We start from the raw sequence: 18,660 nt of genomic DNA on the forward strand, positions 1-18,660 counted from the left end.
CTCTCTCTCTCTCTCTCTCTCTCTCTCTCTCTCTCTCTCTCTCTCTCTCTCTCTCTCTCCTTCTTTCTGTAAAATGTCAGTCATTCCCTAATGAGTACGGTGTACTGGTGGTGAATTTCACATGTTTCTCATTTCTGCGTAGAAGCCTGGATGTTAATGGTGTGGGCTTTGGGAGTGCTCTGTATTATGAAGTATTATGCTTCCTGTCTGGAACAGGCAAAAACAAGATTGGAATATTAAGAGCAAGTGAAAAAGGCACCATGAAACCAGCTGCTTTCAATAGGCATGATTGTACCATATAAAAATGAATGGCATGAATTATGTTAATGTTGTAGGATAGAAGCTTTGATTAGCCTTGCAAAAAAAAAAAAAGAATTCTTATGCAGATCCCCTGGAGAAAGGGAGAACTGAGATACTCAGAATAATATATATTATTCTTCAAGCTACCGCGAAACTATCTGAAGATGAAAGTTGATCACAGTTGCCAAGTCTGCAATGAGATGAATTTGGGAGACCTGGTTCCTAAATTTAACAGTAGATTGGTATATCCCAGTGATGGCGAACCTTTTAGAGACTGAGTGCCCAAACTGCAACCCAAAACCCACTTATGCATCGGCGAGTGCCGGGTGGGTGTGGCCCATTGGCTGGGCGTGGCCCATTGGGTGGGTGTGGCTGAGGTGGTAACGGCAGACTGGGTGGGACTAAAATGTTCAATCAATTTCAACTTTGCAAGATCTTTTTTTTTCCCACGAGAAATTGAAATTGACTGATTGAACCTTTTTTTTTTTGCACACGGCGGCGGAGGCCTAAAGCGAAAAGGTTTTATAAAACCCAGCTGAAGGCCTAGGACTGGGGCGATGGCGCACGTGCCCATAGAGAGGGCTCTGAGTGCCGCCTCTGGCACCCGTGCCATAGTTTTGCCACCAATGGTATATCCTATTTGTTTCTCTTTGTAAGCTTGTATTTATTCAGGAATAGGTAAAGAGTATATATGTATGCATCCATAAATCAAGGCGTTCAATAAAATAAGATTATTATATATATTTAATGATTCATTGTATATAACCCTGTTTGAAATTACTCATTTGGAAAGTAAGTATTTGCCTCCTAGCTCTCCTGCTGAGAGAATTGGTTTCTGAGTGTAGGAAAGACATTTGTGCTTCCAAACCTGAATGGCGAATTAAGCGGAGAAATTATCCCAAAGCCTTATTTTCTTTGCCAAGACGCAGCCATAAGGTATTAGAAGCTAGTATAAACATGGTATTCACCTTTATATACTTTCATTTTCTTTAGACAAGTGGAGTCTAGTGGTTATGGTTTGGAGGAAAGAGTTCTGCAAATACAAAACAGGACCTTTGCCAGATTCCTGCCTCCTGACTCAAATTGGCAATTACGCTCATAAGTCTAAAAACTAATAAGTTTAAGAACATCGATCAATCCTCTGATGTAATGAATGGAAGCAGTATGTGGTCCAAACCAATAGCTTATTGCAAAGTTTACAGAGCACTGTGTCTGAATGGCTACAAAACGATTCTTAATGCCTTTTGGTCTGAAACATCTGCCTTGTTGTTGTTGTTAGTTGCAAAGTCATGTCTGACCCATTGCGACCCCAAGGACAACGTTCCTCCAGTCCTTCCTGTCCTCTACCATCTTCTGGAGTCCATTTAAGCTCACACCTATTGCTTCATTGACTACATCCAGCCACCTCATTCTCTGTCGTCCCCTTTTTATATTGCCTTCAATCTTTCCCAGCATTAGGCTCTTCTCCAGTGAGTCCTTCCTTCTCATTAGGTGGCCAAAGTACTTGAGTTTCAAATTCAGGATCTGGCCTCCTAAAGAGCAGTCAGGGTTGATCTCCTCTAGGACTGACCAGTTTGATCGCCTTGCAGTCCAGGGGACTCGCAGGAGTCTTCTCCAGCACCATAGTTCAAAGGCCTACTAGAAGCAAAAGAGAATAGAAGAGTAATTATTACTTGATTCTTTCCTCAAGGGAAGAGAGAAGCAGAGGTCTTCTCTTGGCATTCAGTGATAGGGTGGTCCAACAGCTGGCCAAGGAAGTTGGACATCAGGCAGTGCCAATGGGTAGGATTAAAACAACATGCAAAGAACAGATGAAGAGAGGCTGTTGGCTCCGAACAGCTTTCTCCTGAGTCACCAGGAGCAACTAGTGGGGAAGTTTCTTATGAACAGTAGCTGAAATAATGGCACTGCAGGCAAATCACTTCTGGATTGTAATGCTTATTCATTTGCACTCACAGAATCCTCCCAAAGCCACATGTTTGAAAGCTTAGTGAAACATGTAATGAATATTCTTTGCTTGATGTACTTGAACACAGAAAAAAAAGTCTTAAAAAGCTCCTTTGATTTATAAGGTATTTTAGTAATGCTTTGTCACTGTTGTGGGAAAATTACTATAGATCAGACATGTCAAACTCGCGACGTCACGTGACTCGGGCAACGTATCGGGACATTTTGCCATTGCCGGCAATGGGATGGGCGTAGCTTCCGCATGATGCGTCCNTGTACTTGAACACAGAAAAAAAAGTCTTAAAAAGCTCCTTTGATTTATAAGGTATTTTAGTAATGCTTTGTCACTGTTGTGGGAAAATTACTATAGATCAGACATGTCAAACTCGCGACGTCACGTGACTCGGGCAACGTATCGGGACATTTTGCCATTGCCGGCAATGGGATGGGCGTAGCTTCCGCATGATGCGTCCGGCCCGCGGGCCGGCAGTTTGACACCCCTGCTGTAGATGAACTCCAGTTTAATTGACACCCAGCATATTCCTGACCAATTCCTGTATCTCAGGCATGTCAAACTGCTGGCCTGCGGGCCAGATGCGTCACACCGAAACCGCACCCACCCCATTGCCGGCAATGGGGGAAAAGTCATAATATGTCAGGTGACATCACGTGACGTCGTGAGTTTGACATGCCTGCTGTATCTAAATCAGAGCAAGCACATATGCCACTCAATAAAGCTAACAATCATCTATATATCTATACCTACATCTACTTTATGCTTATTTATTAAATGACAGCAAAATTAAATGTTTCTCCTTCTCTGTTGGAGGAGTCCTAGCATTGTAAAGTCTACATACCTTTATAATATGCCCTTTCCTGTTGCAGTTCTCTTCATTTGCATCATTCAAAACATGTTGATAGGCCTCCGGCTTGGCAATTATATTCTTAAGAGAAATTTTATGATAAAATTTGATTAACTTTAAAGTACATTGGTAGTTTTCTGATAAAGAATTTAATAACAGTTCCTTGATAAAATTACCAGAAAGGCTCACACTTTGCTTACTATCGTTCAAATAGAAAAATACTCTGACATATAACAGAATAATAGAATAATGGAATGGTGTTAAATTAAGCTTCCAGTTGCTGATAATTTCAGATTCATAAGTTTTCTGAACTTTGAAAGTTTTATCTACAAGGAATATAAAATTGGTTTATTTAATCAAGATTAGAATAGATATGTTGTTCTCTCTGGTAATATGTAATGGAACTTTTGTTGATATCAATACAGAAATAACCAGGTTTTATGCATTTGTTTATTGATAAAAGATAGGATATGGGAAGAAGAGATTATTTGTTGCACTTTAAGAGAAGATAAGTTACTAAAATTGTTTGTACTTGTGATGAAATTACTATATAAAAAAGGTATATGGACATCACCATAAAAAAAAATATAATTACATCCCTATGCTTAACTAAAAGTTATAAACAATCAGTATTTGATTTTCTTATAGGACCCTTGGCATTCAGCCAGCTGTATAGCAAATAAACACATCCCTTATTAATGAAAACCACAAAACACCCAAAAAAATCTTAAACAAAAATGAATTAATGAGAAAGGTCTGCTGATTCTGCATATGTTAGATAAAAGTATCTGAATATTTGTACTATTGTCAAGAGAATTAACTTATAAGACCTTACGTTTAAACTATTTTAAACTTTAAATATCTTATGTTGCTGCTGATCATTGAATAGTGACTTTTGACTTTAAGACAGACATGTCAAACTCGCGACATCACATAACGCTGCTCAATGTATCGGACTGTTTTGCCATTGCCAGCAATAGGGTGGGTGGGGCTTCTGCATGATGCGTCCGGCCCGCAGGCCAGCAGTTTGACACCCCTGCTCTAAGACATCTTACCCTAAGACGGTATGTTTCTAGCAGAATGAAATATTTATATGCATATACAGTACTTTGGGAGATAAGAAAGGTGGAAAAAAGACTCATTATAGCATTGTGCCTTGAATCAAGAGATATAGAGTTTGGAAGGAACAGGCCTGAAAGAGCATTCATTTAAAATAGTACAAATGTTCGAAATTAAGGCCATCTGTACACCTGACTTTAAATCTGGATTAATGGCTTTATTGGATTAGATTATATTTTGACCTTTGTATGGTTCTTGTGCTGAATACCATGCAGAATCCATAATATGAACACCACAGTGCTTAAATAACTTCATGTCCAAACTCTGCATGACAGGAAAGCATGACTTCTTATGAAGAACATTAAATTGAAAAAGAAATCCATTGCGTATTCAGATGACTGGGTAGAATCTGTGGAATAACATTAGATGCAGCTTACCTTTTTGCAGAACAAATTATGGTAACATAAAGACCTGGTTTTATAATCAAGGTTGGTTTGTCCTTGATTATAAAGAAGCAATTGACAGGACTAGTTTTTAAAAATCCCCAAGGTGTTAACATTGAAAGAGCTATTAAGAGTTGTGTCCTCTTCCCTTAATAGAAAAAAATAATAATGAAACGTGTTTTAGCAAGATAGCAAATATTACGCTGAACCCATTCACATATTCTGCCCATGTTTCCTTATAATGTCAAATGTATTAGCAGAGGGGAACTACCCTGACCATAATATGGGAATTTGGATAATTGAATTCTTGTGGACTGACATGATGAAGTACTGTGATGGATCACTGTAAGTATGGCTGTTTTTAACATTCTGCCTTGTGGGAGAAATCCGGTGTGAGGTGAATTTCTATAAGGATGATAATAAATTGACCTCTGCCGGCTGTGAACTTTGTCTTGAAAGATGCTTGGAGGTAAGATGTAATTAATGCATTAGGAGCTGCCAAGAAATGAATCAAATGGGGAAGCCTGGAGGAAAGCCAGGGTCTATTCTGTTTGTTATTCTGTTCTTTTGCAAAGCCACTTGGTAAATTCTGGGAGTGACGGCCTACAAATTTTGGCTTACCTTCCTAGTCATCAATGTATGTTGGGGAGGAGAAACAGGATTATACATCCCGGGCAGAAAGAAGGTAAGAAGAAAATGTTTTTCTTTACCTGTAAAGTGGAATTCTAGATAAGATATAGGTGCTATTCATAGGAAGGTTGAAGGCTTTTTGCCCCTAACAATGTGGTGAATACATTTGGTTTGTCTGTGGCACAGATCAGCAAGATGGAATAAATGGAGAAAGGTTAAGCTGAGAGATCTCGATCAATTTAGTCAGCTTAATTCTAGCAGGTAGAATATATTCTCTTTCTTTGGAAATGGGAAAAGAGAAGATTAATGACTGAATCTTATTCACCATTGTATTATCATACTGTATGCAGTAATGCTTTGTTGAAACTAAATTTTATTTTATTTCCTGTTTGTAAGTATGATGTGATTTCTGCAGCCATGGTAGAGCAAGCATTTATAACCTTATCGCCAATTTTTACAGCAGTATGGTTGGAGAGGGGCATGATCCAAGGATGTGAAGAAAGTTCTCAACCGCTTTGCAGGATGAGCAAACAGCAGTGATTCTTTTTTGGAAGTGCTGAGCCTTGAAACACATGGTTTTGTTTGTACCCCAGAATAGGGACTTGGCTGCTAACTCCCCAGTAACTACTACATGAGATGACTGTGTTTAGATTTTGTTTCATTTGTTCATTTATGCTATATGCTTTGAATAATATAGCATACAAGGATAATATAGGAACATAAGCTTACCAGTTCTAAATATGTACTGTAAACTCAAATTCTAACCAGGATCCTTCCTTTAGAGTAAAGATATCAAGCTGACAGCCAGGAAGAATGGAAGAATGACCTAACTATTATCTATCACAGATGTTGAGATAATTGGCATCCTGCATACATTCTCTAAATGTTCCAATTTGACATATTAAAATTTTAAATTAACTTTAGTAATAAGGCTTGAAGAAGAAAGCTGAAGGGTAGTATCTAAAATATTTCTGAAGTAACATCCGGCAAATGTATAAATAATGATTCCAGAAATCAGTGAAAGATATATAGCCTGATAGGCAATATCAGACAGTAAGTTCAGTGGAAACAAATTTTATTCACAAGTGTTTCAGTTGATACCAAGTGAACCATAGGTAGTAGGCCCTTAGCCCAATGTTTCTCAGCTACTTTTAATATATGTGGACTTCAACTCCCAGAATTCCCCAGCAAATATTTTAAATCAGTGCTCCAAATTTCATTTTGTAGTAGCAATACAGGAGAAGGGGGAAGGCCTCAAAGAGAAGAGGGCATTCTGCCCCATAAACTTGACTTGTAACATTTTCAACATTCTTTATTAACTCTGCATGGACAGTAATTGAAGATATGTCTATCTCAGTTGTTCTGAAGAGTTAAATTTGTCTCTGGTGAATACTCTTATTGGACACAACCATGCAGTTTCCTTGGTCACAGTGATTTGCCATTCATCTTTTCTAGCATGTTTTTCAACTTCCCAGTATATCCTATATTCTGGCATTTTCTGGAGGATTCCCACTCAGACACCAACAAAATCAGACTCTGCTTAGTTTCAAGCTCAGATAAGATCTAGCAGGTGTTGCCACATTCTGTGACTCTTAAATGTTTCCTAGTAGATAGTCATTTATTTATCAATGGCCTGCCTGTGACCTCATTTTATTTATAAAGGTGCAAATAAGTGAAGTGTCTGATGAATACATTAGCTCTAAGCTGAAGGATGGGGTTTTGAATGAAATGTTGCTTTTAATACATTTGATCGGTTGCAGTGTAGTCTAAGAATCTATCTAAAGTCTTAGGTTATCTTTTTTTTTAAAAAAAAATACAGTTTCCTCTAGTTTGAAGGAACTTAATCCTGTGTTTTTCATGTATGCTAATTCACTTTTAAAGCTACTGTTGATAATTATTAGTTGCATTATTCTGTAGTTACTGGTGAGATTAGATTTAGTTAGTAACACTATAATAATCTTTTTAGTAGATTTATCAACTGCTCAAACCAATGTTTAAATTACTTAATTGTGATGATTATAAGGAGGGATTCTTTCTCCAGATAATTAAATACATAATTAAATAGGCACTAAATTGGCATCAAATAAGGCATTTTTGGTCCAGGAGATAATGACAAATACGTAGAGTTTTTAGTTCTCTAGAATGTATTAAGGGCTCCAGTTTTCCAGTGATACTAGGGATAGAAAAATGCTTACAAAGGGATGCCTTTGTCTGCTAAGGAACTACATTTGGCAGGACCCAAGAGATGGGCCTTTTCTGCTGTGGTGATGGTGCCAGCCGTTTGGAACATCACACTGCCTCCCTGGTGAGACTGGCACCCTCCTTGATGTCAACAGATTTGGAAGTTTCACTAAAATGGGGATTTAATGAGGTGGCCACATTGAGCATACTGATTTCCATCAGTACGCTGATGATACTCAGCTGTACATCTCCACCCCAGGCCACCCCAACGATGCCCTTGACGTGATGGCCCGTTGCCTGGAGGCCGTAAGGGTCTGGATGGGGAGGAACAGACTCAGGCTCAACCCTTCCAAGACCGAGTGGCTGTGGCTGCCGGCGCCTCGGCATAGTCAGCTGACCCCATCGCTGANTCTTTTCCGGCGCTTCATCTCTCTTAGCTCCCCGGTAAACCAGGGAGCCAATTGAGACCTGCGCCGGGTCAGAGGCCGCAAAGGCACGACTCGGTCCAATGCTGCGGCAGCGGCCGTCTCCCAGGCCGCCGCCAGATTGTCAGCCGAATCGTGAACTAGGTCCTCAGGATATGGCCCAAGCTCCGTCAGGAACCTCTCCAGGTCCATCAGGCGCCTGGGGCGGAACCATCTAGGCGGTTCCTCCTCCCTGCGGCGGGGGGGAGCGGTCCGGAAGTCCATCCTGAGGAGTGAATGATCTGACCATGACAGGGGTTCAACAACTACCTCCCCCATTTCCAGATAAAGATATCAAGCTGACAGCCAGGAAGAATGGAAGAATGACCTAACTATTATCTATCACAGATGTTGAGATAATTGGCATCCTGCATACATTCTCTAAATGTTCCAATTTGACATATTAAATTTTTAAATTAACTTTAGTAATAAGGCTTGAAGAAGAAAGCTGAAGGGTAGTATCTAAAATATTTCTGAAGTAACATCCGGCAAATGTATAAATAATGATTCCAGAAATCAGTGAAAGATATATAGCCTGATAGGCAATATCAGACAGTAAGTTCAGTGAAAACAAATTTTATTCACAAGTGTTTCAGTTGATACCAAGTGAACCATAGGTAGTAGGCCCTTAGCCCAATGTTTCTCAGCTACTTTTAATATATGTGGACTTCAACTCCCAGAATTCCCCAGCCAATATTTTAAATCAGTGCTCCAAATTTCATTTTGTAGTAGCAGTGCAGGAGAAGGGGGAAGGCCTCAAAGAGAAGAGGGCATTCTGCCCCATAAACTTGACTTGTAACATTTTCAACATTCTTTATTAACTCTGCATGGACAGTAACTGAAGATATGTCTATCTCAGTTGTTCTGAAGAGTTAAATTTGTCTCTGGTGAATACTCTTATTGGACACAACCATGCAGTTTCCTTGGTCACAGTGATTTGCCATTCATCTTTTCTAGCATGTTTTTCAACTTCCCAGTATATCCTATATTCTGGCATTTTCTGGAGGATTCCCACTCAGACACCAACAAAGTCAGACTCTGCTTAGTTTCAAGCTCAGATAAGATCTAGCAAGTGTTGCCACATTCTGTGACTCTTAAATGTTTCCTAGTAGATAGTCATTTATTTATCAATGGCCTGCCTGTGACCTCATTTTATTTATAAAGGTGCAAATAAGTGAAGTGTCTGATGAATACATTAGCTCTAAGCTGAAGGATGGGGTTTTGAATGAAATGTTGCTTTTAATACATTTGATCGGTTGCAGTGTAGTCTAAGAATCTATCTAAAGTCTTAGTTTATCTTTTTTAAAAAAAAATACAGTTTCCTCTAGTTTGAAGGAACTTAATCCTGTGTTTTTCATGTATGCTAATTCACTTTTAAAGCTACTGTTGATAATTATTAGTTGTATTATTCTGTAGTTACTGGTGAGATTAGATTTAGTTAGTAACACTATAATAATCTTTTTAGTAGATTTATCAACTGCTCAAACCAATGTTTAAATTACTTAATTGTGATGATTATAAGGAGGGATTCTTTCTCCAGATAATTAAATACATAATTAAATAGGCACTAAATTGGCATCAAATAAGGCATTTTTGGTCCAGGAGATAATGACAAATACGTAGAGTTTTTAGTTCTCTAGAATGTATTAAGGGCTCCAGTTTTCCAGTGATACTAGGGATAAAAAAATGCTTACAAAGGGATTGCCTTTGTCTGCTAAGGAACTACATTTGGCAGGACCCAAGAGATGGGCCTTTTCTGCTGTGGTGATGGTGCCAGCCGTTTGGAACATCACACTGCCTCCCTGGTGAGACTGGCACCCTCCTTGATGTCAACAGATTTGGAGGTTTCACCAAAATGGGGATTTAATGAGGTGGCCACATTGAGCGTAACACCTATGCTATCCCTACCTTTTAGGGTTTTTTTTAATTACAATGTTTGTGTTCAATGTTTTATTGTACATTGTACAATATTGTACATTGCTCAGAGTCATGTTTCTGTGAGATGGTCAATGTGTAAATATGATAAATACATAAATAGTGGATTAGAAGGGTATTTGGCAGGAGCATGATCCCACTTTTAGCACCTGTCTCTCTCCATTGCTTAGAGCAGCTGTAACACTTCATTTCATTTCATAGTCAATCTGCCGTTGATTTAGGGTTACATTGCTATTTTCTCACTTGTGTCCACTTTCAAAAAATGCACTTTGGTAAAATTAAGTAATGCACAGCCCAGTAAATTAACCCAGTGAAGAAGCACTGGAATGTTCCCAGTGAAGAAGCACTGGAATAAATGAAGCCTTGGGATGAAATCCATGGGATGAAAGAGAGAAGTACCGAAGTGGGTAATAGAATGGCCAAAACTAGGAATAAAATAATACATCCTCAGACTATTCCAAATCTGCATGGCCCCCTTCTTAATTAATACTGTACATTGTCCATACTTCAGCATGTTTATAAAAAAGCAGCATTTGTACCTATTAGAATAATGTAGACTCCAACTGGGATTTTCCTAGCAGAAAACTCACATTTGTTGCCCTGGCATTTTACCATAGGCAACATAAATGGTTTGGGTCAGTGACCATTGCTTTGCACTTCCCATTGATTAATGTCATGCAAAAATAACTACACAGATAACACAATTAACAATGAACTGGGTAAAGAATGTTCAAATTGATGTTGTTGTATAAAAAACAAGTCTGATATAATACATTTGGAAATGGTATCAGCAGTTCGGAAGTTAAAACTTTAAATGAACTCATTATTTTAGAAAATCTAAAATTAACTTTATCTCCAAAAGGCTATTGAGAAATAGCTTTTCATCCCAGATTCATTGTATTGGCTTCTAAGTAGAATCTAAACCAATGTTTTTCAAACTTGGTAACTTTGAAGATGTGTGGACTTAAAACTCTCAGAATGCTGGCTATGGCATTCTGGGAGCGGAGAGCCACACATCTTAAAAGTTGCCAAATCTGAAAAACCTTGATTCTCTAGAATTTTGAAAATAAGTTTAAATTTTTCATTCTAAAGATATGTCATGTTAACAATGTATGGAAACAAACTCCCATCTTTTCATTATATCAAGCACTAAGGAGAAATTCCAAATTTATCCTGCTTTGGTCACACTCTTGAAAACTTTTGACTACTGGTATAATCCTGGAATAATCTCTTCCCTTCCTCCTGCAAAAATCGTTGCCAGGCATGTGGATGACAGGCATGCCTTCACTTCTGTCTAATGTATTGGAGAAGATTTGCTTTTGATAGGTGGTAATAATAATGAGGTGTATAAATAGCTGATTACCTGGTGGATAGCCTAGAGCAGGGGTAGGCAACCTTGGCTCTTTTATGACTTGTGGACTTCAACTCCCAGAATTCCTGAGCCAGCCAGTCCACGAGTCATAAAAGAGCCAAGGTTGCCTACCCCTGGCCTAGAGTAGCGGTCCCCAACTGGTCCCCTGGCATCAGGGACCAGTTTTGTGGAAGACAATTTTTCCAGACTAGGGAGGGGGGAGGAGCTTGCAACCTAGATCTCTTGCATGTTTGTGTAGTTTACAGTAGGGTTTGCACTCCTATGAGAATCTAACGCCTGATGATCTGAGATGGAGCTGAGGCAGTAATGCTAGCACTGTGGAGCAGCTGCAAATTCCGATGAAGCTTTGCTCACCTCCAGTTGTGTGGCTCGGTTCTGGTCCATGGACTGGGGGGTTGGAGACCTTTGGCCTAGAGAACAATACACTATTTTTTTCCCTTAGATAACATCTTTGGGGAAAGATGTTGGTCATTAAATCACTGCAAACATAGAGATTTTTTTCCTCATATGCTCTTTGACAATTACCTTTCTGAAATTCTAAGCAGTACGGTAATTAATTGCTTAGTATTAAAAGTACAAGGGCCAGCAATTCAGTCTCCTGTTTGGAAATGATCTTATTATTTAGCCTGCTTTTTCAATTTGAGTTCTTGAGCTGTCATTCATGGGTTAAATGATAAGCACCAAGGAAAGGGCTGCTTTTTCTGACATTAAAAACTGCTTTTGCTTCTGACATTTCAGAACATAATTGTTCTCTCAGGAATAGCAATAGTTCGTTAAATACAAAGCACCAAATACAGTGCATTCGGAAAGCATTCAGACCCCCTTCACTTTTGTCAACTTTGTTATGCTGCAGCCTGATTCTACAGTTGTTGAAATTCATTTTTTTTATCATTAATCTATTTTTTTCCCTCATTCTTCTAACAGTGCTTAAGGCACAATGCTAGAAATTGGGAGATTGTGAGTTCTAGTCCTGCTTTAGGCACACAGGCAGCTGGGTGATCTTGGGCCAGTCACTCTCTCTCAAGCCTAGGCAAGGAGAAACCACACTTGAGAAACCTCACCAAGAAAACTGCAAGGGCCATCACTGACTCAAAAGCACACACACCCCAAAAAGAAAGGTTGTAAAGTCACTTTAGTGTAGTAAATAGCACCAGGCTAGAAACTGGGTGAGTATGAGTTCTGGTCCTGCCTTAAGCATGGGGCATTCTCTTAGCCCTAAGAAGGCGGCAAAGACAAATGCTTTCTCAAAATGTTGCCATGAAAAATGCAGGTGGTTGACAGGAGTTAAAAATGACTTGAAGGCATGCATACAATCGATAAATGAGTTAGGGGACAAAGGTTGGATCCTGAATCGGCTGCCTATTTTTGGAGGCTGAAAATTGGCAAAATGGCAGAAATAGCTATCTTCATGCTATTCCCCTTGCCCTGAATTGTCTCAGGCCAGGAGTTTTCCAGACAGCAGGGCAGGAGAAAACTGTGACCAATTCACCTATCTTTGCAGGCAGACTCACGAAGTAAACAACATGGGCTAAAGGAGGGGTAGGCAAATATTTTTCTAAGTTTTGAGACGTTGATGATGTTCATAATTTTTCATTTTTCATCTACGCCAGTGTTTCTCAACCTTGACAATTTTTTCATCTACGCCAGTGTTTCTCAACCTTGACAATTTTAAGGCATGTGGACTTCAACTCCCAGAATTCCACAGCCAGCATTGCTGGCTGTGGAATTCTGGGAGTTGAAGTCCACATGCCTTAAAATTGTCAAGGTTCAGAAACACTGATCTACGCAAGTCATGCCAGAATTTGTGTAAGCAGATGTTTACGGATACTTTTCTAAACCAGGTGAAAGTGTGAAAACTCCGTGCTAGAAATAAAACGCCCATTTAATATAAATGCATGTAGTTCTTTGGAAGAAGGCAGAAGCTCAGCCACAGCTCTTGCTGGTCTTCTTGCTTCCAATTGGTCTTTGGGATTCTATTTCCCCCAAAACTGTGCAACACACTTAAATGTTATGGCCCCTTTCATCTTTGAAGGAGATTGTTCACCACAACCTTCAGTGAAAACTAAGACAAGTGGAAAAAATATGACTGTACTAATATTGATACAAACCAACTGCATGAAAAATGAGTCATACAAAAATCTTCCACATTTTGGCAGTTATGAAGCATAACAATTTTAAATGCAATTTTAAGTGTAAAAAGTCCAAACAAAATATAAAAGATGCAACATTTATAAAAAAGACTGAACAGAACAATGCAATATAACCCTTGGTGATCTTGTTTCACATTCTTTTCTATTGCACATGTTAAAGCCAAGTGACCTAACTTTTACAAATTCCTTTTAAATTGGATAGAACTGTTTTAACTTTTCCCTTACTGCTATTTTTAGATTATTGAGTTAATATTTCTGTTCAACTAATTTAATTCCTTATAAAAAGGTGTTTTTTTTACACTGCAGGATTTTTATTCTGCATATGCACATTTAATTGGTATCTATTTTAACAGAATGAACTAAAGTAATATAATGCAACATGAAATATAATTACATTAACTTTTTGTAGTTCTTATTAATAACTTCATACCAAATATGCTACTGGAAGTATTTCTTTTTCTTTTAACCATGCAAAAATAATTTTAAAAAAACCAGCACTGATCTTCAGCAATGTTTTCTTAGAATAAACCAACCAGGGTCAATAGCAGTTTTCAATGTAGGGCAAAATTAAAGAGTTAACCATTTCCATTAACTAATTGCATCCAAACTATTTTTTAAGTTGTGAAAAATTTCTTATGAAAATGGTCAAATAGGACAAAGAGATTAATTAAGCCCATTGGGTAAATTCACGAAGTATATATTTTGTGACTCTTTAAAAAAAGGCTAATATAACCATGATTCCAATATGTTCTCTTAGTTATTTGTTCCCCAATTAAATTAAGGTGGCTAATTGTAGGAAAATTAAAACCACCAGGTTGGCAAACTTTATGTTCCTGCTCTACTAAATTTTTTATCTTGCTAAAAATCTTAAGCACTTCTCAGAAGTGTCCAGTTGCCCTAATTTTTGGAAAGTATCTCTATTTCATGCACTTAAACTTTTTTTTCCTTTGAAATGTTCATCCTAGGTTCTCTTTCTGTATTCTTTGTGCTTTGGGTAAAAACATTGGCTGCAGTGCAGAGGTTGTCCTGGAGACCTTTTATCAGAGTTCATTATGAGAGTTTTTATCAGCAGCTTTGAACATCAGGATGGAATTGAAGATTTTTAGAGCTGGTCCCAGTTTAATACTCATTATTTTGACAATGTCTGCTTGGGTCATTAGAAGAAAAGCTTCCCCATCGATTTGCTGAAAGGAAAAAAAAAATCTACATGTTAATGACTTCACCCAGTTATGAATGTACTTTCAACTTTATAACAATAATTTAAAATGGGACCAAACTATTCACTTCAGATATATCGAAATGGAATTTGTTAATCTTAAAAGTGAATTGAATTCTCCTTTGAGAAATATTCCTCAGTGATGCTTATCAACTCCCCCCCCCCCAAGACTGCCATCTCTTCGGTCTCTCTAGTTTGCATAAGTTATTCAGCTATAAGAACAGAGATCAGGATGGCTTTTGTTAAAAAAAAAAAAAACCTATCCAGAATTGTTTGAGCACCTATTCAGCTCATGCCAATAAATATCTAGTTAAAGGTTTCTTTTAACTTGTATCAAAGGACTAAAGGGAATAGGAATAATTTATTTCCTAAAATAAACCAGAAGCTTGCTGTTTGCTGTGTGAAGGAGGTCTATGTAAAAGCTTCAGAAGAAGTGCTCTGGAATATGCTGGAATATGTACAAAGCTCTTTTCACGTTCTTTTAAAAAAGCTGCATCAATGACGCTGAAACTGCCTGTAATTTCTTCTGCATGTCTATGCGGGCATAATCACTTCCAAGCAAATTCAAGATGAGATATTTGTGTTGGTTCCAAAGCCTCTTTTCAAAGGATTATCACAGCCTTCATATGTAGCTTTTGAAATCTGTCACAATGATTATATGCAAATTCCTGCATACCTATTCTAAGCCACTAGTTGAGTTAAAATAGGTTGCGCAGTAAAGTTATTATATTATATCTCATCCTTCAGAGAAATCCTGGTATTTTAAATTACGGTGGTATAGAAATATTTTTGTTTTCCTAAACGTTCTCTTTATATTAATCAAGACAACAATGGCATCAAAGTCACTGGTTTAGTTTAGTCTTCCTCTTTTTTTCATTTCTTTACAAGCAATAAATAGGGATGGAGTAACTGAAGTCTTCCTGATAGCACTGAATTACAATTCTAAGCACTGCCTACCATGCTGGTTGGACTAGATTAGCAACATTTAAAAATTCATAAATCTGTTATGCATGCAGTAAATAACATCCCAATATACTAAATAGGCATAATTGATTTAAAAAGTTGGCTAGTATCATTGCCCAATTTCTTTTTACTGCATCCCTTGCTTTCAAGAATAATTACACTGTCTGAAATGTATGTCACACTGAAACTTTGAACTTGCCAGACATTGGACATTGACACAGACATATAACATTGTCACATAATTTAAAGTAATACTTTAAATTTCTGACAAACAATGCCTTTAAAAAATGCAGCCTTGATTCGAGAAAGAAAAATTCCAATTCCACTTGGATTTCTAGGGCAAAATTAATTACATATTTTATTTCACTGAAGTCAGTTTTAAGACAATTTGGTGAAAGCCATGCTGAGAGACTGTCTTCAGAAATGAAATTAAAAACAGGGCTGATTTAATGTACATATGTTATCTTTTGCCAATTAAACATTATATGAAACCCTGTAAAAATACTGAACCTTGATTACCAAAGGACTGATCTGTTATACTCACCTCATCTTTGAACACTTTGCCATGCTCCTCACAACCTGGCAAACTCCGAATGAACTCTGAGACCTGCCAATCAATTTTAACAAAATAAGAGAGTAAGAATAATAGAATAATTGTCCATTTAGCACATTATCTTGCTTCTAAGTGATAGGAATTAGGGGGGGGGGCGGGAATCAGCAAATGCTTGTTTCAAAATTGGCACGGGTATTATGCCTTCTTCCAATTTTATAAATAGCAACGATCAAGTTCTCTAAATCCTATATTCCACTTAACCTTTATTAGTCCTGTTTAAAGTCCTTGATTTTTAACAATTTTTTTTTTTGAAATTACAATGGCAGTGAAAAATGTGACCTGTGACCGGTTTTCTCACTTTTAAACACTGCAGCTTCTTCATGGTCATGTGATCAAAATTCGGTTGGCAACTGGCATGTATTTATGACAGCTGCGCTGTCCCAGGGTCATGTGATCACCATCTGTAACCTTCCCAGCCGGCTTCTGACAAGCCAAGTCTATGGGGGAAGCCAGATTTGCTTAATGACCGCATGATTCACTTACTTGTGGCAAAGGAGTCATAAAATAGGACACAACTCACTTAATAATTACCTTGCTTAGTAACAGAAATTTTGGGCTCAGTTATGGTCATAAATTGTTACTTACGACCAGGGCTTTTTCTGTCATAGAACGCACTGGAACGGAGTTCCGGCACTTTTTTCCGATGGATTTTCCAGAATTTTCCTATTGTTTCCCTTCCAATCCTTGTTTGTTTTTGAAAATGCCCCGCTGGTGGTATGGTGTGAGTGGGGTCCCCTCCGGCGCTGTCTGCCTCCTCTAGGAGGAGCCATGAGGTGCCAGAGCACCACAGCCAGAGCGTGGCTTGATTGGCTGGGGTGGACCATGCAGTGTGGAAGCCGATGGTGGCGGTGGGAGACACATAAAACATGGAGGCCATCTTTCACAAGAGGCTGAGTGAGCCTTTTGCCTTACTTACAGAAGGTAAGGGAGGTTGCGAGGTTAAAAAGAGGCGAAGTGAAAGGAAAGAAAGGCGGCTGGCGTGGAAGCTTGCCCAACAGTGAAACTTTGCTGTTTCAGTTCCTTGGGTAGTTCAAAGGCTGGGATGTCTAAAATCCCTTTTTAGTCTTTTATACTTTATATTCAAACTGCAGAGGGGAAGAATAAGAATAAAGCCAATGTCTTGTGATTTGGAGGTATTATTATTAATAATAATATATATTAATTATGTATTGGTCAAATGTAAAGGTAGACCTACAGTATGAGGTTTAATCAGATATATTTATTAAATTGGGTTTAACTTAAAGATAAATTAAAAGTAATCTGTTCACCGACAAAGTTTCAACTTTAATTTGTTTGAAGTCAATATCCATATTAAACTCTAAAAGTAAATTGTTCCACCTTGTTTGATAACCTCTTCAAAATAATCCAATCTTTTACAAGCAACCAAATTTTGTTTTATTGGGCCAATTTCATTCCACATAGAAAGCTGACATTTCCACTCATTAAACTAAATGGGTATGCCAGTGGTAAATGTCCCAAAAGATTAATAAAATGCCTTCTTGTAATTTAAAGCCACACAGTGCATGATAACATTAATAGTATTAACTTATTTTGAACAAAATCCTAGTCTTTTAGATACACTAAAAATTGAAGGGGTTTTTTTTTTCAACTACAAAAGTAAACCTTGTAGGGTAGGTAAGGCGGGTTGTATGATGTGTATGAATTCTGGCACTTTTTTTTTTAACAAAAAAAATCACTGCTTACGACCATAATTGGCGAGCTATAGATGTACTACCTGTAATAGCAAATCATGCATTCTGCCTCTTCAATTTTACTGGCTGATGTACATGATGTTGATGAAACAAAGATTGCTTAGCATTTAGACTCTAAGCCCCTCCCTGCTCCATCTATGCTGCTTCAGTGCAGCGTGGCGGTATTCTTGGGACGAATGAGCAAAGAATATATATTAAAAGTAAATTCTTAGCTAAAACATATAAAGAACAGTTGCTGGAATTGGGTATGTCTAGTTTAATGAAGAGAAGGACTAGGGGTGAAATGACAGCAGTGTTCCAATATCTCAGGGGCTGCCACAAAGAAGAGGGAGTCAGGCTATTCTCCAAAGCACCGAAAGGTAGGACAAGAAGCAACGGATCGAAATTAATCAAGGAGAGAAGCAACCTAGAACTAAGGAGAAATTTATTGACAGTTAGAACAATTAATCAGTGGAACAATCTGCCTCCGGAAGCTATGAATGATCCAACATTGGAAGTTTTTAAGAAGAGACTGGACAACCATTTGTCTGAAATGGTACAGGTTCTCCTGCCTGAGCAGGGGTTGGACTAGAAGACCTCCAAGGTCCATTCCAACTCTGTTATTCTATTCTTCTAGTGGGATCAGTCAAGCCATGAAGGTCATCCCTGCTGCCCAGCTAAGAGAAACAGGCACCTTTATAAAATAACAGCAATATAGGAAGATGTTGGAGATGGAGGCTCACTTTAGTGACAATAACAAAGTCATAGTGAATGGGAGAAATCAATGATAGACCAACCTGTATTTTACCAAGAATATTAAATTGATACATAAA

At 38.1% G+C, this 18,660-nt stretch overlaps 2 protein-coding genes across 2 annotated transcripts in view; one reads left to right on the forward strand and one right to left on the reverse strand.

Annotated features, from left to right (window-relative positions):
• Positions 1-1,990: 1,990 nt before the first annotated feature.
• On the forward strand, positions 1,991-4,961 carry SAMD3 (sterile alpha motif domain containing 3; the record flags this gene model as incomplete). The annotated part of the gene is given in 3 exon segments (XM_015826670.1): positions 1,991-2,069; positions 4,769-4,863; positions 4,865-4,961. Coding segments are annotated over 3 exon segments (271 nt in total), but the record flags the coding sequence as incomplete, so codon positions are not given.
• An 8,378-nt stretch (positions 4,962-13,339) lies between these two features.
• LOC107297309 (L3MBTL histone methyl-lysine binding protein 3) overlaps positions 13,340-18,660 on the reverse strand; it is a gene marked incomplete at its 5' end in the record, with an annotated part of 35,493 nt that continues 30,172 nt past the window's right edge. The window contains 2 exons of the mRNA XM_015826671.1: positions 13,340-14,528; positions 16,068-16,130. Of these exons, the coding sequence (XP_015682157.1) occupies positions 14,385-14,528; positions 16,068-16,130 (207 nt within the window). The remainder of the gene's footprint in view (positions 14,529-16,067; positions 16,131-18,660) is intronic.

The sequence above is a fragment of the Protobothrops mucrosquamatus genome, unplaced genomic scaffold, assembly GCF_001527695.2.
Source record: "Protobothrops mucrosquamatus isolate PMUCROS unplaced genomic scaffold, P.Mucros_1.0 scaffold3226, whole genome shotgun sequence".
Classification (NCBI taxonomy): Eukaryota; Metazoa; Chordata; class Lepidosauria; order Squamata; family Viperidae; genus Protobothrops; species Protobothrops mucrosquamatus.